Here is a 24,918-nt window from a genome sequence, read left to right on the forward strand (position 1 = left end):
ACCACGTGGCGGTATCAGAAAGATACCTAGCGACTCGAGAGCAAAGGTGATAGAACAGAGCAATTAAACTAAGGCTAAAGTTTGCAACAACACCCCACACAGTCAGTCACCCGTGGTTGGATTTGATCCTGGGTCACTGGCGCTGTGAGGCAGCAGTGCTAACCACTGTGCCACCAGGCCGCTGGATTAGCCACCCTAAACTGCCCCTTAGTGTCCAAAGATGTGCAAGTTGGTTGGAGATGCTCTGTCAGAGGCTCGGTTACAGACTCGACGCGCCGAATGACCTCCTTCTGCACTGTAGCGATTCTATACATCACTGGTTGTAACAGGGCCCCCACCCTGCCGTACCCTCCCCTCCTCCCGCCAGTACCACTCCGACACGCCAAAATTCAGCACAATACTCCAGGGCTAGGCAAGGGCGGGCAAGACAATGACAGGACACAGGAAAAGGCAGCAATTCCGTCCGGAAGGATCTGGACTGGGATTGGAAAAGAGAAAGCGTGCTGATCAGAAAATCGGGGATGATAAGAAGATCAGGAACAGGAGGAGGTCCGGATCTTCATCGAGGGGTTGTGGGTTAAGGCTCCTCAGTCCCAAACAGTGCATCACCAACCTGTCCACAGAGAGAAAGCAACTTGGCAATGTTTTACAGCTCGGCAGACTGTGGGTCACATTCAATCATTGCTTCAAGAATGGACGCAGCAAACATTTTTTCTTTTCGAACAGATTTTATATCAAAACAGTGCATATCAGACAGATAATGCTGCTATTTATTTACAGATTAAAGATCTCTCACCTTACATCTCTTTGATAATTCATCCCAAATAAATCAATTTACATTAAATAACTTACAGCGGATATTTAACAAGTCTCAAAAATAAAAAAACCTCAATAAATATGTGATGTTTTATAAACCGGCCTCTCCTCACACAGTCTGACCCTCTGGAGCAGACTGATTGAAGGATGACAGACTGTCAGGCGTTCCCCATCTCTGTGTAAATCAGAAACTTCCATGTGAATGATCCCAGTTTCACAAGAGATGGACTTTATCAATCTTCAAGCTGCAAGGTTTGAGTTTTCAAACCAGCAGCACGGCGGGGGGGGGGGGGGGGGGGGGGGAGATAAATCCTTGCTCAGTCAGACCAATACTCTATTGGCCATTTGCCACATCCAGTTGAAAACAGAGTGCAGCAGGCCAATCTTCCCAATACACATAGCTGAGATGACTTTGGGCTGATATTCAACCAAGTGCTTCAGGTCATCTCACACAAGTTGTGCAGCAGAGTTCCTTATCGCCCAGGGGAGATAGCTTGACCCCTGCATGTGTGAAATTGTTGGGAGCAGGGCCGCTCACGTCAGTCACACTTCCTCAGGAATCTGACAACTTTGCAGCTCAGTATAAATAAAGTGACAGGGCCCAATCTTTCCCAGCTCCCACGCCTTCCTATCTCGGCCCTTCTCGTTACCCAGGGTGGCAGTGTTGTTGAGGAAGAGTACGAGACAGCAAAACTGTGCAGGAGCAGGTGGGCTAGCGAGATCCCCAAATAAGATACCCCCCCCCCCCAAGGTGACTTAGATAATCGGAGGACCATCGGAAACAGGAGGAGGCCGTTCAGCCCATCGAGCCTGTCCCGCTGCCCTCTCCTCATCTCGGTGGCTCGCCCTTGTTTTGAAATTGGGCCCCCTGCTTTGAGACTCCCCATGACCACGATGGGCACGATCACCATCGGAGGCTTCCTAGTTTGCTCAGTGACTCTGGGCCACACTGAAGACAGTTCTCTTGTCAGTTCACTCCAAACCTCTCGCTGTGCACCTTCCTCACAACGACACAATTGCTTTCTTTCGGGTTAGGGTGGATCTCAGTAATCGTTACGCACAATCCGTTTGAGTTCCTTTCGCCCAGTCCAGGAATAGTCCATTGCATTTGGTGTTCCTGTTTTTTTGTTTCTCCAATTAAGGGGCAATTTAGCGCGGCGGGAGAATGTGCAAACTCCACACGGACAGTGACCCGGGGCCGGGATCGAACCCGGGTCCTCGGCGTCGTGAGGCAGCAGTGCTAACCACTGCGCCACCATGCGTTTCTCTGGGCGGTGTTTGGGATTCAACCGCTAACCGTGTCCGGGAAAATATGGCTGCTCATTATTCCTCCAGCCCAGGGCCCGGATGGGATCATGACACTCGCATAAACACCTGTTTTTCTTGAATAGAATAAAGCGCATTCTGTGAAAAAGTTTTGTTCACCTTGTTACTCTTGTCAGGGGATACTGTTCACAAGAGTGTCCTGAAGCTACTCCAATAATGACAAAGTTATCCTTTAAGAATCAAAATAAGACCCTTTTTTTTTTAGCAAGAGTAACCTAGGCATGGATTTACATTCAAAGGCATTTTATCTGTACAAATATATACACAAAAAACATTATTGAGGCTGCTGAAACTCTTGTGGAGAGTCACATCAAGTGCATGTACATGCTAGAGTTTAACTTTGAAGGGAAGAGGTGATAATGTCCTCATGAACAGGATACAGAAGACACTAGAATTTGACATACTTTGAAATTTGACTTGGAACCCATCGGGCACACCACCAAGTCAGTTCCCACTTGTACGGTGACTGACAACAGACAACACAACCTCATCACCACCTCCCTCCTGATCATCCGCTGCTCCATTCTTGTTACACTGTCAGACTGACCTCCAGGATCAGACACAGACTTCCTCCAATTAGACACTCTTTTGGTGCCTCCAGACCCCTGACTGAACACTACCCCAGGATGAACCTTGACATGCTCCTTGACACTGAGCTGGTCTCCTGACCCACCACAGATGTCGCCTCTCTCCCTCTACTCCTGCATGCTCCCATACTCCTGCCACCCTCCAACTCTCTGTAAACTTCACCTCCTTGAAAACACACACTCAGTCCTCTTAACCCATCACCCATGCTCACTGACCCCCATAACACTTCAATTTGACAATTCTCATCAACGTATTCAAATCCCTCTCTGGCTTTGTGCCTCGCCATCAATACACTCTCTTCGAACCCTCTAATTGTCCACGTCCTCTGCATTCCTCCAACTCTGCCTCTTGTGGGCCCTTTCACTCCAGCTATGATAACCGTGATTTCAGCTAACTCAGCCCTATTTCTCCCTCCCCTACATCTTGATCCTCCTTTCGGGTACAGTCACAAGTCCGAACGTCTTCTAGAAGCTCGGTGACAAATTCTGTCCAATTACATTTTTGCCAAGCACCCTTGAGAAGCGATGCCCATACTTTAAGTAGGTGCTACATAAATGCAAGGTGCCATTAATTTTTTGGGCCATACATTGAGTGCTTTGGACATGAATGAAATGAAAATCGCTGGCCGGGAAGGGTGCGTGTATGTAGGTTTTGGTACTGGCTCCATGTTGCTGGAAGCACAACGCTGGCTTAAGGACAGATACAATTTGTTTCTTCGAATGTGAAAGCCTCGTTGAAGCAACCCCGCTGGAGTAACCGCAGCGCAAATGCCACATTGAAATAGCCAACGATTCCTTTTCAACATACAGGCATCTTTCCCGGGCCAGCTCTTCCCAGTGTCCAAACACTCAACACATGTCCAAAGAGATAATGTCGCGCATTTCAATCACATTTTGTATTGACGTCACCACCTTTGAAAAATGCATCTCGAGAGGAGTTTCGCAGTTCGACATCCCCTCTTCATGAAGACACGTTCCAACACTGTGGGATTGCAAGGCAACTTGCCTGGCCCTTGGAACCAGGGACAGTGGCAAAGCAACAGCAAGGGCAACAAAGCATTTGCTGAGAATTCGGAGGAAGGGGTTAGGCTCATATCGAAACATATATAAACATTGAGGGCACTGACTAGTTCGTTTAACATTTGAAAAATATTCAAGGGCGTTGGGAAAAGTGCATTAATTCAGATTCTGAGGGGAACTCCAATGCCGGAGCGCAGCACGAAGCTCCCAGTCACCCCCTCCAATTCCTAAGATAGGGAATATCCTCAATATTCTTCCTGTTTCTTTGGAATTGTCCGTGAAGCTTGCCACCGTATTGAGAATTCCGATTGGAGCTGGTTTCTGTGACCATGCTGTTTCTCCAGCAATGAAAACAATAAACACACAGTCCTTTGGAAATCTACAAATAAGCTGTACACCGATCGTTAAATAAGCATCTTCAATAGGCAGTTAAAAATGTACACATTTACAACCATAGCTATTAAATACTTTGACATGAATATATATTAGAGTTATTTTCGCATCATTTTTCTGTACTATCTACAGCCACATTCTGCCACTACCATGCCTTCATACTTGAATTTATATGTAACTACACCCGCATCATCCAAATAGAGAATGGAGATGGGCTCCAGTTTGGTGGGAACACAGCAAGCTTTGGCTGCCATGTTGGGATTGTGAAGATTGACCAGAGTTTGAACAATCGCATGTTTGGTGGGGGTAACTTGCTCAGTCAGGGGGTAGTTACAGGAGCCTTTGCACTCGTATGCTTCATATCCTGTTGGGGCTATGATCCAGGAATCCCACTTGATCTCCTTAAATTCAACGTAAAGGGGGATCCTTTTACAGAAGCTAATCTTGGCATTCCTCCTGATCCTCGATGATGTGTCGTAAAGCATGTTTGACCTCCTTTGCAGCAAGGTCTCTTCACTCAAGTTGATGCCATCATTTCCCACCTCGACGTCATTAAAGGTCACATCTTGTTCGTGGCCAATCATCTGCTCCAACTCTTCAATAGCTTCTTTCTTCATGCCGCTTCGATCATCAGAGAAGACTATGAGCAAAGGCACATGCTTAGTCTCTGGCTTCATGTCTATGTCAAGATTTGCATCTTCCAAATTTAGCTGCTCCATGTTTTCGATGTGTACCTGAAGTCTATGAGTGGTCTCCTCGGATTTTGACCATCTCACGATGGCTTCTGTCACATCAAAGGTCTCCCAACCACCGTCTTTGCCATAAATGTGTCTTTTTGCTAATTTGACGAGACCAGAGTGGTCTCCCATCTCTCCACTTTGTAGCTCATCCACTTGGTAAATGGTGACTTTCCTGTCCACCCCCTTGTACATTCTCCTGTCTGTATCCACCAAGGTGTAGAGTCGGAGTTCAGCCATGGTGATTTCTTCATGGCGAGGCACTGACACATTGAAGAGGAGAGAGTGGATCCTCACACCATTAGTCTGATTGGAGACTGAGACGTCTGCAAAACATGAATCAGCGAACAATTGAAATCTTTCCACGTGCCACAAACCTGAGATTTGAATTTGCTCAAAATGCGATTCCTTCTGTAAGCTCAGTATATATACTGCCTATCTGATTCTTGTACCCAGTTTGAGGTTTCAAGGAAGACCGGTTAAACTGCAGTTTGTAATGATTGCTATCTGCAATTCAGTCCCGCACAATGGCAAGACTGTCAGATTTCAGGAAATATTCTAAATGCAAAAGCTTGTGATAAGGGTAGGGCTCAATTTAAAACGTTCAATCTTGAAATGGATATGATTGTTTACTTGAGAGGGATGGGCTAAATGGCTATTGTCCTCTCTATGCATTTTGGAAGGTCTAATGCAGGTAGGGAATATACAGTGAATGGTAGAACCCTCAAGAGTATTGAAAGTCAAAGAGATCTAGGAGTACAGGTCCACAGGTCATTGAAAGGGGCAACACAGGTGGAGAAGGTAGTCAAGAAGGCATACGGCATGCTTGCCTTCATTGGCCGGGGCATTGAGTATAAGAATTGGCAAGTGATGTTGCAGCTGTATAGAACCTTAGTTAGGCCACACTTGGAGTATAGTGTTCAATTCTGGTCGCCACACTGCCAGAAGGATGTGGAGGCTTTAGAGAGGGTGCAGAAGAGATTTACCAGAATGTTGCCTGGTATGGAGGGCATAAGCTATGAGGAGCGATTGAATAAACTCGGTTTGTTCTCACTGGAACGAAGGAGGTTGAGGGGCGACCTGATAGAGGTATACAAAATTATGAGGGGCATAGACAGAGTGGATAGTCAGAGGCTTTTCCCCAGGGTAGAGGGGTCAATTACTAGGGGGCATAGGTTTAAGGTGAGAGGGGCAAGGTTTAGAGTAGATGTACGAGGCAAGTTTTTTACGCAGAGGGTAGTGGGTACCTGGAACTCGCTACCGGAGGAGGTAGTGGAAGCAGGGACGATAGGGACATTTAAGGGGCATCTTGACAAATATATGAATAGGATGGGAATAGAAGGATATGGACCCAGGAAGTGTAGAAGATTGTAGTTTAGTCAGGCAGTATGGTCGGCACGGGCTTGGAGGGCCGAAGGGCCTGTTCCTGTGCTGTACATTTCTTTGTTCTTTGTTCTTTTATGCATCTTCAGGGTCAGTATTGCAACACGACATATTGAACACGTCACTTCACAGAGGCTTTTATAAAATAAACACTCCAGCTGGCATTGGAGGGAGCAGAACAGGAGGGCAGAGATCTCGGAGGGTGAGGAGTGAAAACGGAGGAGCAATTTGCTAATGGGGTTGGGTTCAAATCAAGTGAAATTCCATGGATGTGGGGCGGTGGGGGCGACCTTGTCACCGCAGCATCCCAGGATGGGACACCACCTGTCTAAACTCAATCTGGTTCTTTGTCTGGTTTAGTGGTACCTGCGAAGATGGCTCGGCCGTGGGTTTGTAAGCCAAGCCAACATTTCCCTCCTCCTCAATGTGCTCTTCGAGCAGGGTGACATGACTGCTGTTTGCTCATTTCGCTTCTCCTGCTGAATCACCAATCATACAAAGCCAAACATTGACTCGACACAAACCCCTGATATTCCTCAGCACACACAGCTCGCAAAAGATGTGTCAGAAAGTTGGCAATGCCACGAGAGGATATATATATCCTGGGAAAGGAATAGGGAGGCGGCTGGTGGGAGCAGGTTCATTGCGGGGGGCGGGGGGGGGGGTCTTTGAAAGGTCGCTTTCTTCCACACCATCAATGCCAAATTGTGACTTTGTTCTTTCCTCTTGACTGGATAGAGTGGGAGGGAAGTCCCTGCTGGAAACGCCAACCTTGACTGGACCAAGGTGAGAAAGTGTGAACTCTGTTGTCGGCTCAGTGTGTTCGCGTCCCGGGGGCTTCTCTTGCTGAACTCTGAGCTCTGATAGAAACACACTCAGGTGAGACCCCACACGTTAACCTGGTTCACCTCTCCACCGAGACTGCCAGACTGGCTGGGTTTCTGCAGTTTGGGATGTTGCAGGAAGACCTGCTTTTTGCTCCAATCCCGCACTAAAGACCAGCTCAGTCAATGACTCGTGTGCCCCCCACCCCCCCCCCCCCCCTCTCCAAGGAGAAGCTGGCGATGCAGAATGCTAGCAAGACAGCAGCGACATCAAAGCGCAGTGAGGAGGCAATGGGATGTTGCACACAATTCTGAGCCCCCCCCCCCCCCAGAGTTAGGTGTGAGCTCCCAGAGTGATTTGTGGAGGGGAATAGTCAGTGGGTCACCCAGCTTCACCATTCCCTGTTCCCTTTGGATTGGAGGCAAGCCTGACAGGGGGAGGTGGGCTTGAGCAGGTTGCCAGGGAGCCGCTGACAGAGGGAGGGAGGGTGAAGAACTTGCCCCAGCACTGACAGCACCGGCACCGTCACAGTGAGCCTACCTTCGTTCTTGAAGCTCCTGACGACGTTGGAGGAGGGGATGGAGGTCCTGTCGGTTGCAAACCTGTTGTACAGCTCGATCATGTACTGAGGGGGCTCCACCTTGGAGGGGGCCAGCTCCACGCCGCCAGGCCAGTTGAGAGTTCTGGCCGAGTGGTTACTGGTCAACAGGCTGCTGAGATCCTGCTGCTGGACAGGGTGTTGGAGCAGGTATGTGTCCCCACCCTGCTCCCCAGGCCTGTTGTCGATGGGATAGCTGGCTGTCCAGGGCAGCACTGTGCACACACAGGCAAAAAGCGGCAGAGTCCAGCTCCTCATGGTCACTGCCTGGGTAGGACTCCTCTCTCCTGGCCACAGGCAACGTGCACTGCTCAAGCGCTGGTCCTGTCTCCTGTGCAGGGGGCTGTCATTCACAGGCAATACTGGCAGGTTTGGGCAAAAACATTTCCTTAAGTCTCACTGTCCAAGGAAACCCGCTCCAGTAATTGGCCAACGTGATGTGACATGGCATTTTCCCCTTATCTATCGGTATATATGCAGAGCGACCAGATTCCCTTATCGTCAGACCTCTTCCTTAATGAGCTTTCTATAAACATTCCCTCATTCAGATCCTGCCTCATGGAGCAGACAATTCCCATGTTTCAAAGAGGCACAGCACCCCCCTCTCCCCCCTCAACACCCCCCCCCCCCCGCCGCCCAACATCTTAAATCAAAATCTGCTTCAATTTTCTGCACAATTGTCCTCTTTCTGAAAAGGACAACATCGCCTAAACTCTGCACCCGCCGACAAACGTTCCTCGAATTGTGTTTTTATATTGAAAAAGAAAACGAGGAAGTCATTATTTGAATTTGTCAACAGAAAGTGATGAGGAACGGGCAGGGAAGCGATAAGGGAATGAGAGCTGCCTGTTTGAAACCCGTGCCCCTTCTCCAAACTCCAATCAACAACTTTGCTAATGAGTGTTTTCTCAGCCAGAATATTGGGAATAATCTATCTGTTCAGGGGAGCATGGGAAAGATCCCTAGTCAGGCACTCAGGAGGAATGAATTCTTCAATTAACAGTGGAATAGGGAGGAAGCGATTAACTCCAACCCGGTCACCACACAGACTGCACGTTGTGCGACTGGATGGAGTGTTTTATAAATTAGGTACAGCATAAACAGGGTCATTAACCGGCAGAGTTTTACTGCACTTGAAGTCACCATGAATTCCTTGGGCAAAACAAGTTGAACTTTACCCTCCAGAATGATCCATCGGTGAGAGAGCCAACTGCTCAGAAATTGGGCATTGTTCAGAGTTGGAAAACTTTCTTGGTCTTGAACCTTAGTTCAGGTGGAGTAATCCAGGAACCTGATTGCGATTGCGATTTGAGTTTTAGGAAACTGGTCTGCTCATTCTTGCTCCCATTAAGTCATAAAAGCATCAAAACAAGGCATCATTGGAACGGGACCAATGTTTTACGGCTTATGATTCTTAAAGCAAATGTTTAGACAGACAGGCAACACTGACACCAAGATATGCACATCAGATTTTTAAAATGTAGACTGGAGGCACAGGCAGTGAGCAAATTCAGCTGCGGATTTTACAGGGAATACTGGGCACGGGGAACATTGTGGAGAGTTGAGACAGAAAGTAGTGGGCACTGGATATTGCTGGATGCAACAAAATGTGACAGACCCAGAAACGACGCAGGCTGGAATGTAAGCAAAGAGTTCAGATGGTAGCCTTCGGAGTGAGTTACAGACTGGAAACTAATGGAGGGCTTCGGGGTGGATTATATATGGAATAACAGATACCCGTGAGTCAGTTACAGACTGGAATCTAATCGAGGGGTTCGGGGTGGTTTATATATAGAATAACAGATACCCGTGAGTCAGTTACAGACTGGAATCTAATCGAGGGGTTCGGGGTGGTTTATATATAGAATAACAGATACCCGGGAGTGAGTTACAGACTGGAATCTAATCGAGGGGTTCGGGGTGGATTATATATAGAATAACAGATACCCGTGAGTCAGTTACAGACTGGAATCTAATCGAGGGGTTCGGGGTGGTTTATATATAGAATAACAGATACCTGGGAGTGAGTTACAGACTGGAATCTAATCGAGGGGTTCGGGGTGGTTTATATATAGAATAACAGATACCCGGGAGTGAGTTACAGACTGGAATCTAATCGAGGGGTTCGGGGTGGTTTATATATAGAATAACAGACACCCGTGAGTCAGTTACAGACTGGAATCTAATCGAGGGGTTCGGGGTGGTTTATATATAGAATAACAGATACCCGGGAGTGAGTTACAGACTGGAATCTAATCGAGGGGTTCAGGGTGGTTTATATATAGAATAACAGATACCTGGGAGTGAGTTACAGACTGGAATCTAATCGAGGGGTTCGGGGTGGTTTATATACAGAATAACAGATACCCGGGAGTGAGTTACAGACTGGAATCTAATCGAGGGGTTCGGGGTGGTTTATATATAGAATAACAGACACCCGTGAGTCAGTTACAGACTGGAATCTAATCGAGGGGTTCGGGGTGGTTTATATATAGAATAACAGATACCCGGGAGTGAGTTACAGACTGGAATCTAATCGAGGGGTTCAGGGTGGTTTATATATAGAATAACAGATACCCGGGAGTGAGTTACAGACTGGAATCTAATCGAGGGGTTCGGGGTGGTTTATATATAGAATAACAGATACCTGGGAGTGAGTTACAGACTGGAATCTAATCGAGGGGTTCGGGGTGGTTTATATATAGAATAACAGATACCCGGGAGTGAGTTACAGACTGGAATCTAATCGAGGGGTTCGGGGTGGTTTATATATAGAATAACAGACACCCGTGAGTCAGTTACAGACTGGAATCTAATCGAGGGGTTCGGGGTGGTTTATATATAGAATAACAGATACCCGGGAGTGAGTTACAGACTGGAATCTAATCGAGGGGTTCAGGGTGGTTTATATATAGAATAACAGATACCTGGGAGTGAGTTACAGACTGGAATCTAATCGAGGGGTTCGGGGTGGTTTATATACAGAATAACAGATACCCGGGAGTGAGTTACAGACTGGAATCTAATCGAGGGGTTCGGGTGGTTTATATATAGAATAACAAACACCCGTGAGTCAGTTACAGACTGGAATCTAATCGAGGGGTTCGGGGTGGTTTATATATAGAATAACAGATACCCGGGAGTGAGTTACAGACTGGAATCTAATCGAGGGGTTCGGGGTGGTTTATATATAGAATAACAGACACCCGTGAGTCAGTTACAGACTGGAATCTAATCGAGGGGTTCGGGGTGGTTTATATATAGAATAACAGATACCCGGGAGTGAGTTACAGACTGGAATCTAATCGAGGGGTTCAGGGTGGTTTATATATAGAATAACAGATACCCGGGAGTGAGTTACAGACTGGAATCTAATCGAGGGGTTCGGGGTGGTTTATATATAGAATAACAGACACCCGTGAGTCAGTTACAGACTGGAATCTAATCGAGGGGTTCGGGGTGGTTTATATATAGAATAACAGATACCCGGGAGTGAGTTACAGACTGGAATCTAATCGAGGGGTTCAGGGTGGTTTATATATAGAATAACAGATACCTGGGAGTGAGTTACAGACTGGAATCTAATCGAGGGGTTCGGGGTGGTTTATATACAGAATAACAGATACCCGGGAGTGAGTTACAGACTGGAATCTAATCGAGGGGTTCGGGTGGTTTATATATAGAATAACAAACACCCGTGAGTCAGTTACAGACTGGAATCTAATCGAGGGGTTCGGGGTTGTTTATATATAGAATAACAGATACCCGGGAGAGAGTTACAGACTGGAATCTAATCAAGGGGTTCGGGGTGGTTTATATATAGAATAACAGATACCCGGGAGTGAGTTACAGACTGGAATCTAATCGAGGGGTTCGGGGTGGTTTATATATAGAATAACAGACACCCGTGAGTCAGTTACAGACTGGAATCTAATCGAGGGGTTCGGGGTGGTTTATATATAGAATAACAGATACCCGGGAGTGAGTTACAGACTGGAATCTAATCGAGGGGTTCAGGGTGGTTTATATATAGAATAACAGATACCTGGGAGTGAGTTACAGACTGGAATCTAATCGAGGGGTTCGGGGTGGTTTATATACAGAATAACAGATACCCGGGAGTGAGTTACAGACTGGAATCTAATCGAGGGGTTCGGGTGGTTTATATATAGAATAACAAACACCCGTGAGTCAGTTACAGACTGGAATCTAATCGAGGGGTTCGGGGTGGTTTATATATAGAATAACAGATACCCGGGAGTGAGTTACAGACTGGAATCTAATCGAGGGGTTCGGGGTGGTTTATATATAGAATAACAGACACCCGTGAGTCAGTTACAGACTGGAATCTAATCGAGGGGTTCGGGGTGGTTTATATATAGAATAACAGATACCCGGGAGTGAGTTACAGACTGGAATCTAATCGAGGGGTTCAGGGTGGTTTATATATAGAATAACAGATACCCGGGAGTGAGTTACAGACTGGAATCTAATCGAGGGGTTCGGGGTGGTTTATATATAGAATAACAGACACCCGTGAGTCAGTTACAGACTGGAATCTAATCGAGGGGTTCGGGGTGGTTTATATATAGAATAACAGATACCCGGGAGTGAGTTACAGACTGGAATCTAATCGAGGGGTTCAGGGTGGTTTATATATAGAATAACAGATACCTGGGAGTGAGTTACAGACTGGAATCTAATCGAGGGGTTCGGGGTGGTTTATATACAGAATAACAGATACCCGGGAGTGAGTTACAGACTGGAATCTAATCGAGGGGTTCGGGTGGTTTATATATAGAATAACAAACACCCGTGAGTCAGTTACAGACTGGAATCTAATCGAGGGGTTCGGGGTTGTTTATATATAGAATAACAGATACCCGGGAGAGAGTTACAGACTGGAATCTAATCGAGGGGTTCAGGGTGGTTTATATATAGAATAACAGATACCTGGGAGTGAGTTACAGACTGGAATCTAATCGAGGGGTTCAGGGTGGTTTATATACTGAATAACAGATACCTGGGAGTGAGTTACAGACTGGAATCTAATCGAGGGGTTCGGGGTGGTTTATATATAGAATAACAGATACCTGGGAGTGAGTTACAGACTGGAATCTAATCGAGGGGTTCGGGGTGGTTTATATATAGAATAACAGATACCCGGGAGTGAGTTACCGACTGGAATCTAATCGAGGGGTTCAGGGTGGTTTATATATAGAATAACAGATACCTGGGAGTGAGTTACAGACTGGAATCTAATCAAGGGGTTCAGGGTGGTTTATATATAGAATAACAGATACCCGGGAGTGAGTTACAGACTGGAGTCTAATCGAGGGGTTCGGGGTGGTTTATATATAGAATAACAGATACCCGGGAGTGAGTTACCGACTGGAATCTAATCGAGGGGTTCGGGGTGGTTTATATGTAGAATAACAGATACCCGGGAGTGAGTTACAGACTGGAATCTAATCGAGGGGTTCAGGGTGGTTTATATATAGAATAACAGATACCCGGGAGTGAGTTACAGACTGGAATCTAATCGAGGGGTTCAGGGTGGTTTATATATAGAATAACAGATACCCGGGAGTGAGTTACAGACTGGAATCTAATCGAGGGGTTCGGGGGGTTTATATACAGAATAACAGATACCCGGGAGTGAGTTACCGACTGGAATCTAATCGAGGGGTTCGGGGTGGTTTATATATAGAATAACAGATACCCGGGAGTGAGTTACAGACTGGAATCTAATCGAGGGGTTCAGGGTGGTTTATATATAGAATAACAGATACCCGGGAGTGAGATACAGACTGGAATCTAATCGAGGGGTTCAGGATGGTTTATATATAGAATAACAGATACCCGGGAGTTACAGACTGGGATATAATCAAGGGGTTCTGGGTGGTTTATATATAGAATAACAGATACCCGGGAGTGAGTTACAGACTGGAATCTAATCGAGAGGTTCAGGGTGGTTTATATATAGAATAACAGATACCCGGGAGTGAGTTACAGACTGGAATCTAATCGAGGGGTTCTGGGTGGTTTATATATAGAATAACAGATACCCATGAGTGAGTTACAGACTGGAATCTAATCGAGGGGTTCTGGGTGGCTTATGTATAGAACAACATACCCGGGAGTGAGTTACAGACTGGAATCTAATCGAGGGGTTTGGGGTGGTTTATGTATAGAATAACAGATACCTGGGAGTGAGTTACAGACTGGAATCTAATCGAGGGGTTCGGTGTGGTTTATATATAGAATAACAGATACCTGGGAGTGAGTTACAGACTGGAACCTAATCGAGGGGTTCGGTGTGGTTTATATATAGAATAACAGATACCTGGGAGTGAGTTACAGACTGGAACCTAATCGAGGGGTTCGGTGTGGTTTATATATAGAATAACAGATACCCGGGAGTGAGTTACAGACTGGAATCTAATCGAGAGGTTCAGGGTGGTTTATATATAGAATATCAGATACCCATGAGTGAGTTACAGACTGGAATCTAATCGAGGGGTTCTGGGTGGTTAATATATAGAACAACAGATACCCGGGAGTGAGTTACAGACTGGAATCTAATCGAGGGGTTCAGGGTGGTTTATATGTAGAAAAACAGATACCCGGGAGTGAGATACAGACTGGAATCTAATCGAGGGGTTCAGGATGGTTTATATATAGAATAACAGATACCCGGGAGTTACAGACTGGGATATAATCAAGGGGTTCTGGGTGGTTTATATATAGAATAACAGATACCCGGGAGTGAGTTACAGACTGGAATCTAATCGAGAGGTTCAGGGTGGTTTATATATAGAATAACAGATACCCATGAGTAAGTTACAGACTGGAATCTAATCGAGGGGTTCGGGGTGGTTTATATATAGAATAACAGATACCCGGGAGTGAGTTACAGACTGGAATCTAATCGAGGGGTTCTGGGTGGTTTATATATAGAATAACAGATACCCATGAGTGAGTTACAGACTGGAATCTAATCGAGGGGTTCTGGGTGGTTAATGTATAGAACAACATACCCGGGAGTGAGTTACAGACTGGAATCTAATCGAGGGGTTTGGGGTGGTTTATATATAGAATAACAGATACCTGGGAGTGAGTTACAGACTGGAACCTAATCGAGGGGTTCGGTGTGGTTTATATATAGAATAACAGATACCCGGGAGTGAGTTACAGACTGGAATCTAATCGAGAGGTTCAGGGTGGTTTATATATAGAATATCAGATACCCATGAGTGAGTTACAGACTGGAATCTAATCGAGGGGTTCTGGGTGGTTAATATATAGAACAACAGATACCCGGGAGTGAGTTACAGACTGGAATCTAATCGAGGGGTTCGGGGTGGTTTATATATAGAATAACAGATACCCGGGAGTGAGTTACAGACTGGAATCTAATCGAGGGGTTCAGGGTGGTTTATATATAGAATAACAGATACCCATGAGTGAGTTACAGACTGGAATCTAATCGAGGGGTTCTGGGTGGTTAATTTATAGAACAACATACCCGGGAGTGAGTTACAGACTGGAATCTAATCGAGGGGTTTGGGGTGGTTTATATATAGAATAACAGATACCCGGGAGTGAGTTACAGACTAGAATCTAATAGAGGGGTTCAGTGTGGTTTATATATAGAATAACAGATACCCGGGAGAGAGTTACAGACTGGAATCTAATCGAGGGATTCGGGGTGGTTTATATATAGAATAACAGATACCTGGGAGTGAGTTACAGACTGGAATCTAACAGAGGGGTTCAGTGTGGCTTATATATAGATTAACAGATACCCTGGAGTGAGTTACAGACTGGAATCTAATCGAGGGGTTCGGTGTGGTTTATATATAGAATAACAGATACCCGGGAGTGAGTTACAGACTGGAATCTAATCGAGGGGTTCGGGGTGGTTTATATATAGAATAACAGATACCCGGGAGTGAGTTACAGACTGGAATCTAATCGAGGGGTTCTGGGTGGTTTATATATAGAATAACAGATACCCATGAGTGAGTTACAGACTGGAATCTAATCGAGGGGTTCTGGGTGGCTAATGTATAGAACAACATACCCGGGAGTGAGTTACAGACTGGAATCTAATCGAGGGGTTTGGGGTGGTTTATGTATAGAATAACAGATACCTGGGAGTGAGTTACAGACTGGAACCTAATCGAGGGGTTCGGTGTGGTTTATATATAGAATAACAGATACCCGGGAGTGAGTTACAGACTGGAATCTAATCGAGAGGTTCAGGGTGGTTTATATATAGAATATCAGATACCCATGAGTGAGTTACAGACTGGAATCTAATCGAGGGGTTCTGGGTGGTTAATATATAGAACAACAGATACCCGGGAGTGAGTTACAGACTGGAATCTAATCGAGGGGTTCAGGGTGGTTTATATATAGAATAACAGATACCCGGGAGTGAGATACAGACTGGAATCTAATCGAGGGGTTCAGGATGGTTTATATATAGAATAACAGATACCCGGGAGTTACAGACTGGGATATAATCAAGGGGTTCTGGGTGGTTTATATATAGAATAACAGATACCCGGGAGTGAGTTACAGACTGGAATCTAATCGAGAGGTTCAGGGTGGTTTATATATAGAATAACAGATACCCATGAGTAAGTTACAGACTGGAATCTAATCGAGGGGTTCGGGGTGGTTTATATATAGAATAACAGATACCCGGGAGTGAGTTACAGACTGGAATCTAATCGAGGGGTTCTGGGTGGTTTATATATAGAATAACAGATACCCATGAGTGAGTTACAGACTGGAATCTAATCGAGGGGTTCTGGGTGGTTAATGTATAGAACAACATACCCGGGAGTGAGTTACAGACTGGAATCTAATCGAGGGGCTTGGGGTGGTTTATATATAGAATAACAGATACCTGGGAGTGAGTTACAGACTGGAACCTAATCGAGGGGTTCGGTGTGGTTTATATATAGAATAACAGATACCCGGGAGTGAGTTACAGACTGGAATCTAATCGAGAGGTTCAGGGTGGTTTATATATAGAATATCAGATACCCATGAGTGAGTTACAGACTGGAATCTAATCGAGGGGTTCTGGGTGGTTAATATATAGAACAACAGATACCCGGGAGTGAGTTACAGACTGGAATCTAATCGAGGGGTTCGGGGTGGTTTATATATAGAATAACAGATACCCGGGAGTGAGTTACAGACTGGAATCTAATCGAGGGGTTCAGGGTGGTTTATATATAGAATAACAGATACCCATGAGTGAGTTACAGACTGGAATCTAATCGAGGGGTTCTGGGTGGTTAATTTATAGAACAACATACCCGGGAGTGAGTTACAGACTGGAATCTAATCGAGGGGTTTGGGGTGGTTTATATATAGAATAACAGATACCCGGGAGTGAGTTACAGACTAGAATCTAATAGAGGGGTTCAGTGTGGTTTATATATAGAATAACAGATACCCGGGAGAGAGTTACAGACTGGAATGTAATCGAGGGATTCGGGGTGGTTTATATATAGAATAACAGATACCTGGGAGTGAGTTACAGACTGGAATCTAACAGAGGGGTTCAGTGTGGCTTATATATAGAATAACAGATACCCGGGAGTGAGTTACAGACTGGAATCTAATCGAGTGGTTCGGGGTGGTTTATATTATAGAATTACAGATACCTGGGAGTGAGTTACAAACTGGAATCTAATCGAGGGGTTTGGGGTGGTTAATATATCGAATAACAGGTACCCAGGAGTGAGTTACAGACTGGAATCTAATCAAGGTGTTCAGATGGTTTATATATAGAAGAACAGATATTCGGGAGTGTGAATTTCAGACTGCAATCTAATCGAGGGGTTCGGTGTGGTTTATATACAGAATAACAGATACCTGGGAGTGAGTTACAGACTGGAATCTAATCGAGGGATTCGGTGTGGTTTATATATAGAATAACAGGTACCCGGGAGTGAGTTACAGACTGGAATCTAATCAAGGGGTTCGGGGTGGTTTCCACAGAGAATACCAGATACCTGGGAGTGAGTTACAGACTGGATTTGAATCGAGGGATTTGGGGTGGTTTATATATAGAATAAAGGATATCTCAGCATGAGTCAAGACGGGGATGTTCTGTTTTCATTACAATATACATTTATTTGACAATGTTTCATGCTAAAACTGATTTAAATAGCAGAATGGTACATCATTCAATGCACATTGCTGACACACAAAATTAACTCATTTTGTAATGTTGTTTAATTGGTGCAACACGCTGGAACAGTGGTTAGCACTGCTGCCTCAGAGCTCCAGGGATCCAGGTTCAGCTCCGGCCTCTGGTGACTGTGTGGAGTTTGCACATTATCCCTGTGTCTGCGTGGTTTTCCTCCGGGTGCTGCGGTTTCCTCCCACAGTCCAAAGATGTGCAGGTTGGATGGGGTGACGGGGTGACGGGGATGGGGTTGGGGAGTTGGCCTTTGAGGGTCGAATGGCCTACTTCTGCACTGTAGAAATTCTATGATTCTATTAATACCTGCAGCTTTAGTACAAGCAATCGTGCCAGACTGCGAGCCGGACTGGCAATCTTAAATTGCTTGTTGGTGTAATCTTCTGCACACTGAGGATTGGTATAACTTTGTCGCTCTGCTGTGTGAAGACATCCAAAATCAATTTGACCCTGAAAGTTCTGTGGGGTTCTGGGAAAATGAGGTGAAAGCGCCACAAGCATCATCTTGTACCATAAAAGGAAAAGCTTGCAGCACTTCCCACAGAGAGGCAACAATGAGCCAAAACTAGGCCAAGTTGGGGAGGGCCTGGAGAAACAATGACGGAATGGAAGAGGAGCCACACAGGAAGAACCAATTACAAGTCAGTGTTTGGGAATTCGATTAGGAAGCAAAACTGGAGAGAAAATAGCTCAATTGGGAAGCACGATTCTCACTTGTGGGTCAAATTCGATAGGCATGGGTTCCATCGGCATGGGTTCTATTTTCCATTCACATTCCCTTGTATCTTCAGGCGGATATTCCTCAGGCAGAGGTCTATTCAAACTTTAATTCACTTCCCCGAGATGCCCAACATCAAGCCCTTGGTTCACATATAGTTATTTGGCTTCGGGCCGCACGGTGGCACAGTGGTTAGCACTGCTACCTCACGGCACCGAGGACCCGGGCTCGATCCCGGCCCCGGGTCACTGTCCGTGTGGGGTTTGCACATTCTCCCCACGTCTGCGTGGGTCCCATCCCCACAACCCAAAGATGTGCAGGTTAGGTGGATTGGCCAGGCTGAACTGCCCCTTCATTGGAAAAAAATAATTGAGTGCTCTAAATTTTTTTTAAAAAATTAGTTATTTGGCTTTAACCTGGTGCTTCATGTGTCAGAATCTACTGAAATTCTGAAAATACCCAATTTTAAGCGAATGAATGGAGGTTCGATCAGGTGCCAAGTACAAGCACCCACAATGGTACTGACAAGTTAAAGACTCAGTGAAAACAGATTTTCCAAAGTGACATGATAACGAGGATTTCTTTTGAACCTGACTCAATTCAGTTCAGCACTGAAGATCGCCATCCGACCTTTAACCCAAGCCCAATATTCGTTCAAGTAATTTCTTGGATGTAGGAGCCATTTGTTGTCCATCCCTAATTGCCCTTGAAAAGGTGGTGGTGACTTGCCTACTTTGACCCTGAGACAGTGAAGGAACGGTGATATATTTTCCAGTCGGGCTGGTGAGTGACTTGGAGGGGAACCTCCAGGGGGTGGGGCTCCCAGGTATCTGCTGCCCTTGTCCACCTCGATGTTAGCGGTTGTGGGTTTGGAAGGTGCTGTCTAAGGAACCTTGGTGAGTTACTGCAGGGCATCTTGTAGATGGTGCACACGGCTGTCACTGTGCGGCGGTGGTGGAGGGAGTGAATGTTTGTGGAAGGGGTGCTAGTCAAGTGGGCTACTTTGTCCTGGATGGTGTTGAGCTTCTTGAGTGTTGTTGGAGCTGCACTCACCCAGATAAGTGTGGAATATTCCATCACACTCCTGACTTGTGCCTTGTAGATGGTGGACAGGCTTCGGGGGGGGGGGTCAGGAGGTGGGTTACTCACCACAGAATTCGCAGCCTCTGAATTGCTCTGGTAGCCACAGTATTAATGTAGCTGAGTCCAGTTCCAAAGATGTGCAGGTTAGGCGGATTGGCCATACTAAATTGCCCCTCAGTATCCAAAGATGTGAAGGCGAGGTGGGGTTACGAGGACAGGGCGGGGGGAGTGGGCCTGGGTCGGGAGCTCTGTCAGAGGGCCGGTGCAGACTCGATGGGCTGAATGGTGTTCTTCTGCACTGTGGGGATTCTATGAGAATGCTCAGAGTTCAGTTTCTGGTCAATAATCCACAGGATGTTGATGACTAACCTTGAAAACCAAGCTAAATATACCTTTCAGAAAAAATGTTCTGTACAGGGAACATCTGCAAATAGCCACCCAAGGTGAGCAAACGAGGCATCAATTGGGCATGGTGGGTGATTGTGAATGGATGGATAGAAATGCTGAGTGACTGGGGCCGCAGGAAGAGACAGTGGAAAAGAGCAGGTCAGGTGGAGGGAGAGAATAAGTCACATCCTTGGAGGGGTGTGTGATGGTGGTAATGACAGGCTGGGGGATAAGAGGTGCAGGGATAAATATTATCAGAATAAACACAATGAGCGATCAGAGACTGAGGGATACACACACTGAAGTGACTTGTATTCTGATGACTTATTATGTTCCCTTGCCTCACCCAAGCTGGCCAGTTGACAGGTGGAAATTTCCATCCCTCTGCTGAATAATTGGCTCAGTGATCTGCAACCGGCTGTCTGGACAAGCTCTGGTCGCTGTGCTCATCTCCTCACGTGTGGAGGAGGTCACAATATTTGCATTGTGCACACAGGGTCCAGCCCAGGCGTTTGCCCCAAGTCACTCTGTGCCTCTGTCTCTGGCCCTTCCTCAAGAGTTTTGGCCTCCTCAGGGAACCAAAAGGTTTTGGGGGCTGGCAAGAAATGGAAGGTTTGAGGGGCCGAATGGTCCTACGATAGTATTGACTGGCCGAGAGCAGGTTTCGGGGGCCAAAAGGTCTACTCCTGCTCCGGTTTGTTAGGTGCTTATAATTGTATCCTCCAATGGCTCTGCAAGGTGCGAAGACCAATCATTTTGTTTGCTCCAAACCTTTTTCCCAGCCTTGTCAGTCGTGTTGCTCGATTTCCCTCCAGTGCCACGCACACAAGCGGCCAATTCTCTACGTTGGAGACACCGAAGCTTCGTGTTGCCATGGCAGGTGTGAGAGCCCAGTTGAACCTTGCCCTCTCCTGAGATCAGCAGAGATCACTCGTCAGCAAGGTTACCAGACAACAATCAGGACGAGAACTTTTCTCAATTCCTCCTGTTTAGCTCAGTTGAGCTCGGAGGCAACTGAAATGCTTTGATTGATACTGAACTCTTTGTGGCGTCAATCATTCAGTCCCACCTCAAGCAGTACATTGACCTGCGGAGCGACCAAGAATTATTGACCTCTGCACATGATGAAGAAAGTGCAAAATTGCAATCCATCCAAATGACACACTGATTCCCCGTGATTCCCTTCTTTCCCATTTCTTTTAGTTTGCAGTTATCATTTTTGATGTTTTATGCCCCTCATAATTTTGTAGACCTCTATTAGGTCGCCCCTCAACCTCCATCGTTCCAGTGAGAACAAACCGAGTTTATTCAACCGCTCCTCATAGCTAATGCCCTACATACCAGGCAACATCCTGGTAAATCTCTTCTGCACCCTCTCTAAAGCCTCCACATCCTTCTGGTAGTGTGGCGACCAGAATTGAACACTATACTCCAAGTGTGGCCTAACTAAGGTTATACATAGAATTTACAGTGCAGAAGGAGGCCATTCGGCCCATCGAGACTGCACCGGCTCTTGGAAAAAGCACCCTATCCAAGGTCAACACCTCCACCCTATCCCCATAACCCAGTAACCCCACCCAACACTAAGGGCAATTTTGGACACTAAGGGCAATTTATCATGGCCAATCCACCTAACCTGCACATCTTTGGACTGTGGGAGGAAACTGGAGCACCCGGAGGAAACCCACGCACACACGGGGAGGATGTGCAGACTCCGCACAGACAGTGACCCAAGCTGGAATCGAACCTGGGACCCTGGAGCTGTGAAGCAATTGTGCTATCCACAATGCTACCGTGCAAGGTTCTATACAGCTGCAACATGCTTTGCCAATTTTTATACTCAATGCCCCGGCCAATGAAGGCAAGCATGCCGTATGCCTTCTTGACTACCTTCTCCACCTGTGTTGCCCCTTTCAGTGACCTGTGAACCTGTACACCAAGATCTCTCTGACTGTCAATACTCTTGAGGGTTCTCCCATTCACTGTATATTCCCTACCTGCCTTAGACCTTCCAAAATGCATTACCTCACATTTGTCCGGATTAAACTCCATCTGCCATCTCGCCGCCCAAGTCTCCAAACGATCTAAATCCTGCTGTACCCTCTGACAGTCCTCATCGCTATCCGCAATTCCACCAACCTTTGTGACGTCTGCAAACTTACTAATCGTTTTCCTCCAAATCATTTGTATATACTACAAACAGGAAAAGGTCCCAGCACTGATCCCTGTGGAACACCAGTAGTCATAGCCCTCCAATTAGAAAAGCACCCTTCCATTGCTACTCTCTGCCTTCTATGACCTAGCCAGTTCTGTATCCATCTTGCCAGTTCACCTCTGATCCCTTGTGACTTCACCTTTTATACCAGTCTGCCATGAGGGACCTTGTCAAAGGCCTTACTGAAGTCCATATAGACAACATCCACTGCCCTACCTGCGTCAATCATCCTTATGACCTCTTTGAAAAACTCTATCAAGTTAGTGAGACACGACCTCCCCTTCACAAAACCGTGCTGCCTCTCGCTAATACGACCACTTGCTTCCAAATGGCAGTAGATCCTGTCTCGAAGAATTCTCTCCAGTAATTTCCCTACCACTGAAGTAGTTCCCGGGATTATCCTTGCTACCCTTCTTAAACAGAGGAACAACATTGGCTATTCTCCAGTCCTCCGGGACATCCCCTGAAGACAGCGAGGATCCAAAGATTTCTGTCAAGGCCTCAGCAATTTCCTCTCCCGCCTCCTTCAGTATTCTGGGGTAGATCCCATCAGGCCCTGGGGACTTATCTACCTTAATATTTTTTAAGACACCCAACACCTCATCTTTTTGGATCACAATGTGACCCAGGCTATCTACACCCCCTTCTCCAGACTCAACATCTACCAATTCCTTCTCTTTGGTGAATACTGATGCAAAGTATTCATTTAGTACCTCGCCCATTTCCTCTGGCTCCACACATAGATTCCCTTGCCTATCCTTCAGTGGGCCAACCCTTTCCCTGGCTACCCTCTTGCTTTTTATGTACGTGTAAAAAGCCTTGGGATTTTCCTTAACCCTATTTGCCAATGACTTTTCATGACCCCTTCTAGCCCTCCTGACTCCTTGCTTAAGTTCCTTCCTACTTTCCTTATATGCCACACAGGCTTCGTCTGTTCCCAGCCTTTTAGCCCTGACAAATGCCTCCTTTTTCTTTTTGACGAGGCCTACAATATCACTCGTCATCCAAGGTTCCCGAAAATTGCCGTATTTATCTTTCTTCCTCACAGGAACATGCCTGTCCTGTATTCCTTTCAACTGACACTTGAAAGCCTCCCACATGTCAGATGTTGATTTGCCCTCAAACATCCGCCCCCAATCTATGTTCTTCAGTTCCCGCCTAATATTGTTATAATTAGCCTTCCCCCAATTTAGCACATTCATCCTCGGACCACTCTTATCCTTGTCCACCAGTACTTTAAAACTTACTGAATTGTGGTCACTGTTACCGAAATGCTCCCCTACTGAAACATCTACCACCTGGCCGGGCTCATTCCCCAATACCAGGTCCAGTACCGCCCCTTCCCTAGTTGGACTGTTTACATATTGTTTTAAGAAGCCCTCCTGGATGCTCCTTACAAACTCCGCCCCATCTAAGCCCCTGGCACTAAGTGAGTCCCAGTCAATATTGGGGAAGTTTAAGTCTCCCATCACCACAACCCTGTTGTTTTTACTCTTTTCCAAAATCTGTCTACCTATCTGCTCCTCTATCTCCCGCTGGCTGTTGGGAGGCCTGTAGTATACCCCCAACATTGTGACTGCACCCTTCTTATTCCTGATCTCTACCCATATAGCCTCACTGCCCTCTGAGGTGTCCTCTCGCAGTATAGCTGTGATATTCTCCCGAACAAGTAGCGCAACTCCGCCTCCCCTTTTACATCCCCCTCTATCCCGCCTGAAACATCTAAATCCTGGAACGTTTAGCTGCCAATCCTGCCCTTCCCTCAACCAGGTCTCTGTAATGGCAACAACATCATAGTTCCAAGTAGTAATCCAAGCTCTAAGTTCATCTGCCTTACCCGTAATGCTCCTTGCATTAAAACATATGCACTTCAGGCCACCAGTCCCGCTGTGTTCAGCAACTTCTCCCCGTCTGCTCTGCCTCAGAGCCACACTGTCCCTATTCCCTAGTTCTCCCTCAATGCTCTCACCTTCTGACCTATTGCTCCCGTGCCCACCCCCCTGCCATACTAGTTTAAACCCTCCCGTGTGACACTAGCAAACCTCGCGGCCAGGATATTTATGCCTCTCCGGTTTAGATGCAACCCGTCCATCTTATACAGGTCACACCTGCCCCGGAAGAGCTCCCAGTGGTCCAGATAACGGAAACCCTCCCTCCTACACCAGCTGTTTAGCCACGTGTTTGTCTGCTCTATCTTCCTATTTCTAGCCTCACTGGCACGTGGCACAGGGAGTAATCCCGAGATTACAACCCTCGAGGTCCTGTCTTTTAACTTTCTGCCTAGCTCCCTGAACTCCTGCTGCAGGACCTCATGCCCCTTCCTGCCTATGTCGTTAGTACCAATATGTACAACGACCTCTGCCTGTTTGCCCTCCTCCTTCAGGATTCCCTCTACCCGTTCGGAGACATCCTGGACCCTGGCACCAGGGAGGCAACATACCATCCTGGAGTCTCTTTCACGTCCACAGAAGCGCCTATCTGTGCCCCTGACTATAGAGTCCCCTATTACTATTACTCTTCTGCGCTTTGACACTCCCTTCTGAACATCAGAGCCAGCCGTGGTGCCACTGCTCTGGCTGCTGCTGTTTTCCCCTGATAG

At 46.5% G+C, this 24,918-nt stretch overlaps 1 protein-coding gene across 1 annotated transcript; it reads right to left on the reverse strand.

The window, feature by feature from the left end:
* Nucleotides 1–1,118: 1,118 nt before the first annotated feature.
* LOC140396852 (bone morphogenetic protein 10-like) lies at nucleotides 1,119–7,961 on the reverse strand. The gene is made up of 2 exons (XM_072485630.1): nucleotides 7,628–7,961; nucleotides 1,119–5,205 (listed from the first exon to the last, which is right to left on the reverse strand). The coding sequence occupies exons 1-2, from the start codon at nucleotides 7,941–7,943 to the stop codon at nucleotides 4,265–4,267; spliced, it is 1,257 nt and encodes a 418-aa protein (XP_072341731.1). The 5' UTR covers nucleotides 7,944–7,961; the 3' UTR covers nucleotides 1,119–4,264.
* Nucleotides 7,962–24,918: the final 16,957 nt, after the last annotated feature.

Source organism: Scyliorhinus torazame, chromosome 20, assembly GCF_047496885.1.
Source record: "Scyliorhinus torazame isolate Kashiwa2021f chromosome 20, sScyTor2.1, whole genome shotgun sequence".
NCBI lineage: Eukaryota > Metazoa > Chordata > Chondrichthyes > Carcharhiniformes > Scyliorhinidae > Scyliorhinus > Scyliorhinus torazame.